Source organism: Rhinichthys klamathensis, unplaced genomic scaffold (assembly GCF_029890125.1).
Source record: "Rhinichthys klamathensis goyatoka isolate OS25496 unplaced genomic scaffold, OSU_Roscu_1.1 h1tg000709l_1, whole genome shotgun sequence".
NCBI classification, from domain to species: domain Eukaryota; kingdom Metazoa; phylum Chordata; class Actinopteri; order Cypriniformes; family Leuciscidae; genus Rhinichthys; species Rhinichthys klamathensis.
Window position 1 is genome coordinate 74,938 of NW_026607128.1, and position 15,430 is coordinate 90,367.

Here is a 15,430-nt window from a genome sequence, read left to right on the forward strand (position 1 = left end):
GGGAAAAAACAGTTAAGTGTCAAGCAAGTCTGTATAGGTTAAGGCTACATAAAATCATAATGAGAACATCATAATAATTGTGTGCTTGGGACATGGATTTAATGGTGAGACTTTTGTTTTTGTAATCAGGCTCTCAAAATGATATACAAATTTGGATTTAGATTTATTGGCCAATATATTGGTTATCTGCTAAATATAAAGAATTAAACACGCTAATTAAACCTCACATTTTTCACCTATGTTCAGAGAAATAACCAGCTTTACAACCACTGTGTAGTCTTAACTCATGACAGAAATGCATTAATAAATAGTCTATACCTGGAAAAGGGAGAAAATAAACATTCATAAATGAGAAGACACGGACTCGTTGTTGTCTGTGCGTCGAGCTATTGGCTGTGACGCACAACATAGTTTGTGTCAGCTGCTGCCTGCAGCCTCTGATTTCACCCTAGTGGACATTTCTTGAATTACACTACATTTTTCTACAGTTAACCAACAAAACAACAATAAACTCACATACCATATTGTTTAGTATTGCATACATCATATTGATCCTTTTAACCACACTACACATGGAGCAGTTAGTTTCACCGAAGGACCGTCTCTGTGATATAATTTCCTGTCACATGGTCTTCTTACACAATATTAACAAAATGACTCCTTGAATGGTGGTTACACCACCTTGACACTTCAGGAATTTTACTTGACTCACATGATTCTCCAAATTAATTATAATATAAGAAAACATGACTCATCGGACCAGGCGGCCTTCTTGCACTGCTCCAAGATCCAGTTCCGACGCTTGCATACCCATTGTAGGGGCATTCGACAGTGGGCAGGGGTCAGACACTCTGATTGGTCTGTGGCTATGCAGCCCTATACGTAGCAGAGTGTGATGCACTGTGTGTTGTGACACATGTAACCCATCAAGTCCTACTCGCCCCACTTCAAGCGGGACTCGAGCCGGCATTCCGGCATGGGAGGCGGGCGCGCTAACAAGGACGCTAAAGACGGCAGTCTCTAGTCCACCTCTTGAGATCATGGGAGTGCGTTTTACCTGCACAGCTCTCACACACTGGCCTACGTTACACTCACCCCCGTTAACCTCACTCCCATTCGGGTCACGGCACCAAACCCCTCCGGTCCTACTCACCCTGTTCCGAGTGGGACTCGAACCTTCGTTTCTGGCATGGGAGGCAGGCGCGCAAACGAGGACCCTAAAGACCGCTTCTCTTGAGATCAGGGGAGTGAGTTTTACCTGGACAGCTCTAGCTGGCCTCCGTTACACACATTGTGACACTTCTATATAAGGACTAAGAGAAATACACATGCTTTATTAAATGTGAAGGAAAAAGGAGGATAAAATACTGTAAAATAAGTATAGGTATGTTTCAATTGGTTTCAGGCCTTAGTTGAAGTTCTCTGTCTTTTGTATGTGGGACTTTTATGTTTGGTGAAGAGACATTCTGTGGTTGGAAAAATGGACTTGTATGCAAAATGGACAGGAGAGCACCCTGGAAGAGGAAGGCCTTGTTTAGTAGAAAAGGCCAAGCCAGGTTTTGGCAAGACAGCATGCATGTTAGGTGATCCTGTTTTAACATATTGGTGTTTTTTAGCCTTCTCCTTTGAAGTCGTTTATGGATTAATTACCCATCGAGGTTCAAGAGAAGACTTGGGGTTTTTGCTATTTTTGCTATTTCACCACGTTTGGAGGATTATTACCACTTTTCCTGGAGATTTTGATTATTTTTTTGGGCTCAAGTACTAAGGATTCACTCATACGGAAAATACTTCTCACGCATGGACTATTTGATTAAGGACTCTCGGATATGTGTTAATTTTTCTGATTTGACTATTGAGTTATCAATACACTTTGTTGGTTAACCTGCTTATCTTTGTCTGATTTCAAGTATTGATACAGTTTTTTCCATTATTCATTCATGCCACGTGAGTGCCCTGAACTTTTAAGAGACTTCTGGTTTACTTGAGTTGCAAGCCAAGTTTGTTACAACATCCCTCCCATAACCATTTAAAATGCACAACACAGTATACGTTCTGTTTACTTGGACCAGACGGGATAGCCTTCATTGCCCTTGTGCATCGATGAGCCTTAAGTGCCCAACACCCTGTCACCGGTTTGTGGGTTTGCCCCTCCTCGGACCACTGTTGGTAAATTCTCAGCACTGCTGACCGGGAGCAACCCACAAGCCTTGCCGTTTCAGAGATACTCTGACCCTTTCGCCTTCTCATAACAATTTGCCACTTGTCAAAGCCTCTCAGATCTTTATTCCTGCCCATTTCTCCTGCTTATCCTCTAATCTACCCAGCACTAAAGGGATAGTTCACCCAAAAATGAAAATTCTTTCATTAATTACTCACCCTCATGTCGTTCCAAACCCGTAAGACTTTTATTCATCTTCGGAACACAACTGAAAATCTTTTTTCCCCTCCATAGACAGTTACGCAACTAACAGTTTGATTCTTCAAAAAGTTCATAAAGAAATCATAAAACTAATCCGTATGATTTGAGAGGTTTAGTCCAAAATTTTCGGAAGAGACACAATCACTTTATATGATGTACAGATTGAATTTAGTCCGAGGGGGTCCGGAAAAAAATGGTTGTTGATTTTGGCCTGTGGAATGTTGGTCCACTTCTCTTCAATGGCTGTGCGAAGTTGCTGGATATTGGCAGGACCTGGACCACGCTGTCGTATACGCCGATCCAGAGCATCATAACCTAACCCTAACCCATGCAGTTGTTATATTGCACAGAATGGAATCATTTCATGGTGTCTCTTGCCTATATGATTTGTGTGAATTTCTTGAATAGGAGGAGGAAATCTTGTAGGGTACACATCTTTTTCTTTTTGTTAGAAAATTAATTATGTAGTATGTTTATTAAATATGATTAAGTATACAAAATGACACCATTGTCAGGTGTGTGAATAGAGAACCCAAACGCAAAGGTGCGCTGATAATCTTTAATTTCAGTTCAGGAGAAACAACACAGGTGGCCGCTTGGCAAAACTTGAACAGAAGACAGTCTTTGGCAAATGTAACAAAAGTCTCTCAATTAATGAAACAGAAATTCTTGGCATTAGCCGAAACATGAATCCCAGATGATGGAGACTGGCTGGGCCCGTAGAGAGATGTGCGGGAACGCCAAACCGAAGACCACTCACGTTAGCTGAGGCTTGGATAAGCAGAGGCGAAGAACAGTGTCACCTGAATAATGACATGACGAGACGAGACGAGACGAGACGAGACGACTGGATCAACGAGCAGGTAGATACACAGCATATGACAATAATCTGAGAAAGAACAAAGGAAAAGGTAAGCCTAGAAATAGGGAGTAGAATCAGAGAAAGTGGGAAACAGTTGCGGAGAAGATGAAGGAAAGATGGGATAATGAGAAACGGCTGGAGATGAATGAGATAATGAGTGTGAATGAGAATGTGTAAGAGGATGCAATAACAAGTATGACCAGAAGAGGGAGGCAGAGTAAAGGAGAAGGATACCAGGATCATGACAACCAGCAACAACATGTATTATACTAATACAATTACAATAAAGTTTCATTAGTTAAAATAAGTTAACTACTTTAGTTAAAGTGATAGTTCACCCAAAATGTATTATGTTGTCATCACTACTCACCCTCAAGTTGTTCTTTTAGTATGAGTTTCTTTCTTCTGTTGAAAACAAAAGAAGATATTTTAAAGAATGTCATGGTAACCATAGAGGTTGGTAACCAGATTCTTCTGTGTTCAACAGAAGAAAGAACTTCATACAGGTTTGGAACAACAATTTCGTTTTTGGGTAAACTAAAAAACTTTAACATGAATTAAGAATGAACAATAGGCCTACTTCTAGCGTTTATTAATCTTAGTCAATGTTAATTTCAACATTTATTAAAAATGTATTGCATTGTTAGTTCATGTTAATTATAAAGTGTTACCGATTTACTTTTATAACCTTTCTAATTTCTTTTATTTTTTATTTATGGTTAAATCAAATAATCTGTCTGGTTTCACTGCAACTGCATGCTTTTCTCTACAGTAGGTGTGGCATTAGTGCTGTTGTGGAAATTTTAATAGTCATTGATCCCTAACAGATATCATAAGAGAGATAACCTATTCAATGTGTAAAAATATTTGTGCGTACGTGCTTGTGCGTGACGTTTCAGGAACATAAGGGACAGGACAACTGACCTTAGGGACGGCCAGTTTATTTCAGTACCAGTTTGTGTCTTTAAGTAGAGACTGAACAGCAGTAAAGACCTTATCTGGGTGGGTGAAAGGTACAGCGGGTGAAGAGGAACCTTGAAAAGAGTATAAAGGCTGTCTCATATCTTCCTGTTGTGTGTCACTCTCATGCACAGCGTAACTTCTGTGTGTCAGACTGAACCTGTTCTTGCAAGAATAAATCATTTTAAAAGACCTTTTGTCTTAGAATGTCTCTTACGCAGTGGTTGGTTGGTTAAAACTTTAGCCATTCGCAAGCAAAAAAACTACGTATCAGCAACTGACCAGGCTATCGCTGATGCCACCTCTGGTTGTGATCAGTTTGCATCACAGGGCTATGATGCGATTCAAGGCACTGAATTTGAGCGTGAATTTCCTCTTGCTTACTCTTTGGTTGTTCGCCAGGATGCAGCTCTTGTGGAGCGGATGCTCAGGGCCATTTATATGCCGTATAACATACACTCACCTAAAGGATTATTAGGAACACCATACTAATACTGTGTTTGACCAGAGACTATTTATATAGAGACATGCCACTTCCTCAATCCTCAATGCAACTATATAGACCAGGTGTGCCCAACCCTGCTCCTGCCGATCGACTGTCCTGCACAGTTCATCTCCAACCCTAATCAAACACACCTGAAGCAACCAATTAAGGTCTTCAGGCTCACTTGAAAATTAAAAGCAGGTGTGTTTAATTAGGGTTGGAGACAGTCGATCGGCAGGAGCAGGGTTGGGCACCCCTGATATAGACGAATCCGACGAGCGTTCTGTGTAGGCTGCCATCTTGTGGCGACGCCATTACTGAGCTGTTACCGGTATGTAAACAAACCTCCGTGATAACCAGTGTTGCCAACTTAGCGCCTTTGTCGCTATTTTTAGCGACTTTTCAGACCCCTTTGGCGACATTTTTTCAAAAAAGCGACTAGCGACAATTTTAGCGACTTTTTGGTCAAACCCCAGTAACCTCCAAATGTTGCCAGTACTGTCCTGTGAGCGCGAGGTCTTGCTTTCTCCCTGTCGTCACTCTCTCTCGCTGCGTCTCCCCTGTTCAGTGAATGGCTGAGAGGAGCGCACCACGGCCGCTGACAGACGCGAATGAGCAGTGTTTTTCCACGGACTTATCACTTATCAGCTTTTCTTTTGTTTTATATTTAAAGAATTTAGTTTGACCATTTTAATTTTTATTTATTTTCTTGTGCTTATTACTTGTAACACTCACTATCACAGAGCTTAGTTCATCCGGTTCCCTAACTCTCTCTATTCAGATAATGTTCCACATAGGCCTATAAAAAATGTAATCATTCACTATATTATAGCTACTCGTTCTATTGTCTGACAACAAAAAAATAGGAAATGAGAACAGCTTTATTTGACATTCGGGTATATTATATTAAATAGAGCATTAATTTAGAGAGAAAACGCACTAGGCTGACAGAACGCACGTACGCCGCGATGACGTCATTAATATGCTAAGTGACGTATGACGTCATCTAGTGACATTTAGCGACTTTTAGGGAAGGCCTTAGCTACTTTCCTTTGAAAATAGTTGGCAACACTAGTGATAACCATAGACTGTGGTGATAACGCACCCTCGATGACAGCTCTATGTGACAGCTACAGCCAGGCAGAATGACTTGTTGGGTTGATGATGTTAGACAGTGGCCTCCAGTCACAGATGAAGGAACAAACGATCTTACAGATTATTTATGAAAATAGATTGGCAAGCTAGCTAGGCTAACGTTAGCTAACGAGGAAATTATAATAAGATCTGTCCATTTGGCAACAATAAATAAATGAATGACATCAAATAAACGAATTCATGTTTTTCATTTGTGTCCATTATTTATCTCATTTTCACATTGCAAAAGGCAAGGGTAAGGTACAGCTAGAAAGTATACATAATATCGACCAATTAGTGTTTTTAAACCATGGAAAGAGGTCAATATAACAGCAGGAGAACAATTATGTCACATAACGTTACATTTAGCTCAGGAAAGCCATTGAATGACCATAGCATGTTAATTGAATAGAAAAAATAGCTAGAGAGGAGATTTTGCTGAGGACTATATTATTATTATTATTTTTTTTTTTTTACTTATGTCATTAAATAATTGTTATTATAGCAAAAAATGCATATTTAATTTAATTTATTTAAAAAAAAAAATCTGTCACAGTAAAGCAAATCAAACATTAACAACAGACATAACAGTACTGTTACTAACGTTACTACCCCAATGCGCCCCTTCTGTTGTTTTAAAGGTATTCAAGAGTATTTTCTCCTTCGCCTGGCATCCGATGATTTTTCAAAATGCCAACATGTTTTCCCACTCGACATTATAAAAGTTGTAACGTTAGTGACGGTCGTTAATCGCGGGCTGTTTATTCTAGTGGACGCAAGTTGCAAATAAAACAATAGGAGGCAATGGCGCAACGCTACCCAGCAACAGCTCAGTAATGGCGCCCGCTTACTTCCGGTAGTTTCGCCGGATTACGTCAAAGATGGCGGTTGTATGCATATGTCCCGCCCCTCCCGCTGGAAAGCCAATCGTCTGCTTTTAACAGTCAAGCCGGGAAACATTTAAGCCTATCGTCTGGTTCCACTGACGCATGCGCACAGTTGAGGTTTGCGACAGCGGAGACGATTTGGCGACAGCGAGTTGTTTTGTGCCATGGTGTTGTGTGCAAGATCAGATGGAATCCACATGGAAGAGGGTGATGATAACAACGCGGAAACACCGGACTACCAAGGTAGTTGTGGCGAGCAGGCCGAGGACGAGGGACATGAGAGAGCTGTGTGAGGCCGGTGGCGTGATTACTGATGAGCGGCACCTGCGCGACGCATCGTTCTCGTATCTCTCACGGAGGAGCGGAGGCATAAAAGGAGGAGCGACGACATGGAGATCGAGAGAGGAACAGGCCTGATTTTATGTTGTGTTTTGTTTCTGTTTTGTGTGGCCAGCAGCTCGTCCGGGGCTGCTGGCATACTTCCATTTTTGTATTTGTTTATTTATTAAAATGGTTGAATGTTCGCCGGTTCCTGCCTCCTTCTTCCCATAACATCTGAACCTTGTTACAGTAGTTAAAGCATTTTATATCGACCACAAATATGATACCTTACATTCTAAGTATGTGCTGTAGAGCACGACACCGGCATTCTGGATAGAGACGTAAATGAAGTTGGTGTCGTGAACCCTTGCGCATGCGTAGTAAAAGTATAACCTGTGGGGAAAAAGGTGTTTTAAACCTTCTTTTGGGGCAAAGTCATCAAACTTTTTCAGCGATTTTTATCATATTTTACTGCTGTTTCTATACATGCAGTTTTTATGTCCCGATGACCAGTGAAAGTGCAGTTCTGACTCTCTGCCCATTCATTTAGATAGGAGCCTGGTCTTGTTAGTCGGAAATAGCTGCCCGGAGGCGTTGCCAAGATGGCGGCCGAGTGGCATGACTTGCCTAAAAGGACTTTGGTTTGACCCCCTTTCGCCTTCAGAACTGCCTTAATTCTACGTGGCATTGATTCAACAAGGTGCTGAAAGCATTCTTTAGAAATGTTGGCCCATATTGATAGGATAGCATCTTGCAGTTGATGGAGATTTGTGGGATGCACATCCAGGGCACGAAGCTCCCGTTCCACCACATCCCAAAGATGCTCTATTGGGTTGAGATCTGGTGACTGTGGGGGCCATTTTAGTACAGTGAACTCATTGTCATGTTTAAGAAACCAATTTGAAATGATTCGAGCTTTGTGACATGGTGCATTATCCTGCTGGAAGTAGCCATCAGAGGATGGGTACATGGTGGCCATAAAGGGATGGACATGGTCAGAAACAATGCTCAGGTTGGCCGTGGCATTTAAACGATGCCCAATTGGCACTAAGGGGCCTAAAGTGTGCCAAGAAAACATCCCCCACCATTACACCACCACCACCAGCCTGCACAGTGGTAACAAGGCATGATGGATCCATGTTCTCATTCTGTTTACGCCAAATTCTGACTCTACCATCTGAATGTCTCAACAGAAATCGAGACTCATCAGACCAGGCAACATTTTTTCAGTCTTCAACTGTCCAATTTTGGTGAGCTCTTGCAAATTGTAGCCTCTTTTTCCTATTTGTAGTGGAGATGAGTGGTACCCGGTGGGGTCTTCTGCTGTTGTAGCCCATCCGCCTCAAGGTTATGCGTGTTGTGGCTTCACAAATGCTTTGCTGCATACCTCGGTTGTAACGAGTGGTTATTTCAGTCAAAGTTGCTTTTCTATCAGCTTGAATCAGTCGGCCCATTCTCCTCTGACCTCTAGCATCAACAAGGCATTTTCGCCCACAGGACTGCCGCATACTGGATGTTTTCCCCTTTTCACACCATTCTTTGTAAACCCTAGAAATGGTTGTGCGTGAAAATCCCAGTAACTGAGATTGTGAAATACTCAGACTGGCCCGTCTGGCACCAACAACCATGCCACGCTCAAAATTACTTAAATCACCTTTCTTTCCCATTCTGACATTCAGTTTGGAGTTCAGGAGATTGTCTTGACCAGGACCACACCCCTAAATGCATTGAAGCAACTGCCATGTGATTGGTTGATTAGATAATTGCATTAATGAGAAATTGAACAGGTGTTCCTAATAATCCTTTAGATGAGTGCATATTGCATACATTATGATCTGCAGTCCTCAGCTGACTTTATTTCAGCAGTGAAAGGTCTGGCCCGCTGCATCCCCAACGTCTTCATTGCCTCTAAACTGGAGAGGGTGCAGTATGCAGGCATCTCACGACTCAAAGCGGATCTGAATTGCCTGTCTAACCTGCTAGATTCTGTGGTAAAGTGGAAGTATGTCATCAACCTGTGTGGTCAGGACTTTCCACTGCGGACAAACGCTGAGCTGGTGTCGGACCTGAAGGAGCTGAAAGGCAGGATAATGGTGGAGAGCAAGCGGCCTGAAGGAAAGAAATGGCGCTGGAGTGTTCATCATATCCTGAAAAATAACAAATCTGAGTACTATGAAACGCCTGTTACCACTTCTGAGGAGAAATCTCCACCACCTTACAACATTGAAATGTTTGTGGGCAGCGCATACTTTACTCTCTCAAGGGAATTTATGTTTTTTGTTCAATGGAGTTTCCTAGCCAGTGATTTCTTGGCTTGGTCTGAGGTAGGGTTGGGTATCGTTTGGGTTTTATCCGATTCCAGTACCTACTCGGTATTTTTTAAACGGTTCCGGTGCTTAAACGGTTCTTAAATCGGTACTTAAGAAAATGAAACCGCACACACTTTATCAAAAAACAATACCCTTTAATTTACAGGGCCAAACTGGACACAATATTAACTTAAATCTTTAAACAATATAAATACAAGTAACATATGGTAATAATAAAACCAATATAAAATAAAAATTCATATTTACATAATATCAAATGAAACAATATTGTATCAAACAATGTAATAATACTGGAGATTAATAGAGATTACTAGCAGGCAGAGCTGCCAACTCTCACGCATTGACCGTGAGACTCACGCAAATGACCCTTTTCACACAGAAAAATCGCGGACAAAGAGGACACTGACAGACAAGACAGAGAAGGTTACTTTTGATATGGAACAAATCCACAGCTGTCAGATTCTGTCAATATTTTTACGAGATTCACACAATAAATAACGTTTTGGCTCTTTGAAATGTGACAGATCGCTGTAGCGCGTCAGTTCAAACGGCACGTGATACAGCAGCCTACAAATCCACTGCTTCTTAGCTACGCAGCGTTGAGTGAACCTATGAAAGAGAACATCTCTGGTTACTGGTGTAACATATCTCTCAATAGGGAACGGGACGCTGCCAAGCTCCTCGCGCTGCCGACCAGCTTCCTTTTTCGGCAGAGAAATCTGAGGAGCAGATGGCGCGCGCGCGCCAACATAGTATGACGACGTAAGTGCGTCGATGCGGCGCCCGCGCCATCAGCCAATGAATTGGCTTGATTCTATATGGGATTCAGACTATCGGCACACCCAGAGGGCGTTCTGACACGTAATTTTACACGTGAAATGCAGCCAAACCTTGTGAGAAAGAGCGCGCATGCGAGACAGAAGAAACTGTGCTCCAAACTGTGTAGCACACGCACGGCGGAGAGAGAGCGAGCGAGAGACCGTGTGTGTGTGTGTGTGTGTGTGTGTGTGTGTGTGCGCGTGTGTGCCTAATGAAGTTAGGCACCGAAATCAGGCACCGAAATTTTCGTTCTTATTCGGTCTGGTTACTACCGTTTACGTCGGAACCGGTTCCCTATTGGCACCGAGTTTCGGTACCCAACCCTAGTCTGAGGACACATACTCACCTGACGAGCATTTCTGGGCGACTCTGGTTCGTGTGCCTGGAGTACCAGGTGAGGTGCCAAGATCTGATCCTGAGATCTCAGAACTGATAAGTAAAACTCGCCTAGTGAAGTGGTCCTATTTAGAAGAGAATCTTTACCCACCGTGCACTGGAGACCATGTGCGAGGAGTGTGTATTTAGGGTGCTGCTGAGCTCAGATGGCTCCTAAACTATGGCCACTGGTTTGCTAATAAAGTAGATCCAAAAGTGGATCCTGTTCTTATACTTTACTCTGCACATTCAGAAAAACGTCTGAGTGTGCAGAGGTTCTTGTCCTGGAGTTCGCTGTAATGCTGACTGCCTGGCTGTATAAGTTATTCTCTGCCGCCCCCTGCTGTGTACAAAGCAATCGAGCATGAGTTGGCAAACCACTGTTAAGAAGTCCTATGGGGCTTTTCTGGTGCAACTTTACAAAACCAACAAGGTGCACTTGTTGGGGAATGGCCTTGTGAAAATAATATGGAAACCTTTTGTCCCATAATATCATATTACTGTACATAGGAGTGCAATTACAAGAGGTGATATAACAAATCCAGTACCGAAACATTTTAAAGAATGTAATCACATTTTCTTTTTTGATTATTGGCGCTGAACTTACAATTCCCAGTGATATTGACCAAATTCTAAAAAGATGAGAGGCATTTTAGAATTGTTTTTTATTTTAAAAGTTTATTTCCTAAACATGAAAAGTTGGGTCTAAGAATTTTTATGACATTTTAAATTGAAATAATGAATATAAAATATGTGTATGTGTAACTGGTCTCTTTTCTGCGTTGTGTTTATTTGCTTGGTTGGAGAAGAACAAGACAGCATTCGGCAGTTTCGCTGATCTTTTATTCCTGATATATACACAAACACATGTAATCAGCCTCTTTAGTGAGAGTCGCCCTCGTTAAATCTCTCACTGCATCACCAATGCAAAGAGAAATAAATCACAATAAAATGCATATAACAGAAAACGTACCTGATATATACACAAACACATGTATTAGAGTGAAAATATTGACATAAAAGCAACAATTAAAATTAGGATTAAAGATGATTATCGGGAGCCCAAAATAACCTCACCTCTCACTGCATCACCAATGCAAAGAGGAAGAGGAGGGGACAGAACAGGAAATTATATTGACTCATCAATTAAAGGGAAACACACTCAACTTCACTTAGGCAGTAATATCAGGTACATGTAAACGAACAATTTTGTGAGAATTCTAATAAACTATACATACATTTAACAGTGCACTTTATGTACCTGTTACACTCACCCCTCAGAATTTACACAAAATTCACCTGAGTATAATAAAAAAAACACTGGTCACTAGAATTACATGGTCCACACTTAAAAAAACAGTGGAAACACAGCATAAAAAGCTACCCAAACGAAAGGGATACAAAAATGAAGAAAGTTGGCCAAACTTCAACACATATTGTAGGCATTACCAAAGTGCCCATTACACTTTGAAAAATCTCAGACCAGGTACTTAAACAGAGCCAATAGGCATTAGAAAATACAAGACTTGACTTCTAGCATTTTAAGAGAAGCGGGAAGAAGAAAAAAAAAAAAAAAAGAAAAAAAAAAAGATCTAAACATGAATAACAGGAGATACCGACTCAATACCAAGTAAGGTTTCGAGTTGAACCATTGACTCAATCAACCTACGAACAGGCTTAATTACTCTACCAAGCCTGGTAGTGTAACGATCACTTGTATTTAAATCAGCTACAGGATCTCGTCTAAAGGGTTCACTGGCAGAGACAGGAGTTTGGGGAGAGTCGATGGCGCCAGCCACAGCCACAGTATTATCATCAGTCACCGACACAGCAACTTGTGCATTTGGCTCCTCTTGATTGGACAACTGAGAATGCACCCATGAAGAAGTGCGGACATCACCACAAATAGCAACATTGGAGATGTTCGACGTAGAGCCTGCATGTGAGAGTTCCTCAGCCTCATTCTGCCCATCATCTGCGTGCCCAGCAGACTCAATTTCGGCAACGTAGAAGGACTCACCACTGCCTGTCTGCTCGGTTAGACCACCACAGTGTGCTGCATCAGATGTCTGTGAAGGTAAACTACAGGCAAGTGTTTCAGCAACATCATGATCAGAAATAACCATTTCTGGTTCAAGCAGCGGGAGGAAGTTCACTTGAAGTAGAAGATTTCGATGCACTATCCTCTCATTACCAGCTCTGTCACTGATCTTATAGACATGTATGGATGGCTTTGAGGCAACAACAGTGTACATGACTGGCTCCCATTTGTCAGCAAGTTTTCTTTTCCCTCTACAACCCTTGTTAGCCACAAGCACTTGGTCACCAACGGCTAGAGGTAGGCCTTTAGCTCTTTTGTTGTACTGGCTGGACTGGTGTTTTTGTTCCACAACAGCATTTTTCTGTGCTAACGCCATGGCAGACTGGAGGTCGCTGACAAGAGATTTGACATACTTGTCATAGTCACAGATTGTCTTATCCTGCAGGACACTGCGGAACATGAGGTCAACTGGCAACCTTGGTACCCTACCGAACATCAGGTAAAAAGGGGCGAAACCTGTTGTTTCGTGTGCTGTGCAGTTGTACACAAATGTCATAGTCTGTATCAACTGTGGCCACCTCTGTTTAGGCCTAGGTGGAAGAGATCTCAGCATATTTCCTAATGTCCTGTTAAAACGTTCGGTACCACCATTCCCCATTGGGTGGTAAGGGGTGGTTCTTGACTTGTCAACTCCAGCCAGTTCAAGAAGCTCGGCAATCAACTCACTCTCAAAGGTAGCCCCCTGGTCAGAATGGATGCGTTGGGGAAATCCATAGATGCAGAAAAAGCTGTCCCAGAGTTTCTTAGCCACTCTTTTCGCTGTCTGGTCTTGACACGGGAATGCATTCGCCAGCTTTGTGAAGTGATCCGTGACCACTAAAACATCCACAGATTTGTTGTTCCGATCTTCAGCGGACCAGAAGTCAATGCAAACGAGCTCCAGTGGGGCAGTGGTCTTAATACTCTCCAAAGTGGCTCTCGCTGCAGGCTCTGGAGTTTTGCTGAGGACACACCTGGGACATTTCTTCACGTAATCACGCACATCACGCTCCATGTCAAGCCAGAAAAACCTCTGACGGGTCAAAGACAGAGTACGAGGCTGCCCTTGATGTCCAGCCAGGTCGTGAACACCCAAAAGTGCCTCAGATTTCAATGAGTCAGGTAAAACGAGTTGGAACTTCTTGTGCTTGGTGAGCGGGTCTTTAATAGCTCTGTACAGGATTCCATTAAGCAAAGAAAGCTTGTCCCACTGCTTTATAATTCTCAGCACACACTGGTTATCATTGGCACGCTCACGTCTCGATGGTCTGCGCTTCCTGCCGACATAATAAGACACCCTAGCAATGACAGGGTCTTTGTGCTGATGTTTTTGCAAGTCTATCAGTGAAAGAGAGCGAAACACTTCCTCGTCTCCACTGATTAAAGAGTTGAGATGTTCTGCAACCGATGCTGCTCTACATTCAGTTCCTGTTTCCCATTCTTCACAGGACGACAAAATGGAAGACACGTCATCAGTGGACATTGATGTATCCAGCCCAGCATCATGTGATCCTGTCCCTACTGTTTGCGGTTGGCAGGTAAGACGGAACAACTCTTGCACATTTCCATCCTCTACACTGTGTACTTGTCGCAACAGTTCAGAATAAGGCTCGGACAAAAGCCGCTGACTCACTGGCCTGACAAATGGATTCCTACTGAGCGCATCCGCCACCACGTTGAGTTTTCCAGGAACGTATTTGATCTCAAAGCAATATGGAGCAAGTTTCGAGACCCAGCGCTGCTCACATGCATCCAACTTCGGCTTGGTCATAATGTATGTCAGCGGATTATTATCTGTCCAGACAGTAAACTCATGTCCCTTAAGCCAGTGACTGAACTTGTCACACACCGCCCACTTCAGAGCTAAGAATTCCAGTCTGTGTGCAGGATATTTTGTTTGGCTGCGGCTCAAAGCTTTGCTAGCAAACGCTATTGGTCTTGCCTTGTCCTCACCAGCAGGGATCTGAGACAGTACTGCACCTATGCCATCCAATAAGGCGTCAGTACAGAGAAGAAAAGGACGCTCAAAATCAGGATGAGCCAGCACCACACTGTCAACAAGGGCCCTTTTCAGCTCTTCAAATGCCACATCACAGTCAGGGGTCCAGTCCTGGGGTGTCAACTCACGAAAAGTGCCTGCTCTCTTGCGACTACCAGCAGCTTTCACTGAACGTTTCTGGCCAGCCGTTAAGTTGAATAAGGGTCTGGCAATGCGTGAGCAACTTGGAATGAAGGATTGATAGTACAGGACCATACCAAGAAACGATCTGATCTTTTTTTGTGAAGGTGTGGTTTTGTTTTCCTTCATTAAATCCTCCTTCTGAAAAGCAGAGATGACTTTAACTTTCTCCTCATCAACTGAAACACCAGTACCATCTATCACATGGCCCAGGAACTTTACGGTTTTTCTCAGAAAGTGACACTTTTTAGGTGCTAGCTTCAGGTTACTGGTTCTCAATCGAGAAAACACAATCTCCAACCGCTTCAATGCCTCCTCTTCAGAAGGTGCAAAGACCAACAAGTCATCCAGATAACAGAGCAGAGTGGAAAAGTTAAGGTCTCCGAAAATACTGAGCATCATGCGCATGAAAGACGCGGGGCTATTGCAAAGACCTTGAGGAAGACGGTTATACTCATACAAGCCCATTGGTGTTGTGAAGGCAGTGTATCGTCGGTCAGACACATGGAGTGGGATGTTGTAAAATCCTGAAGTTAAGTCCATGGTGCTGAAAAGAGCATTACCACCCAAGGCTGCG

General features: G+C 42.7%; 1 protein-coding gene across 1 annotated transcript; it reads left to right on the forward strand.

The window, feature by feature from the left end:
- The first annotated feature begins 7,723 nt into the window (after nt 1–7,723).
- LOC130076919 (beta-1,3-galactosyl-O-glycosyl-glycoprotein beta-1,6-N-acetylglucosaminyltransferase 4-like) lies at nt 7,724–10,821 on the forward strand. Its single transcript, XM_056242220.1, has 2 exons — nt 7,724–9,394; nt 10,553–10,821. Exons 1-2 carry the CDS (start codon nt 8,879–8,881, stop codon nt 10,742–10,744), a joined length of 708 nt encoding a protein of 235 aa, XP_056098195.1. The 5' UTR covers nt 7,724–8,878; the 3' UTR covers nt 10,745–10,821.
- Nucleotides 10,822–15,430: the final 4,609 nt, after the last annotated feature.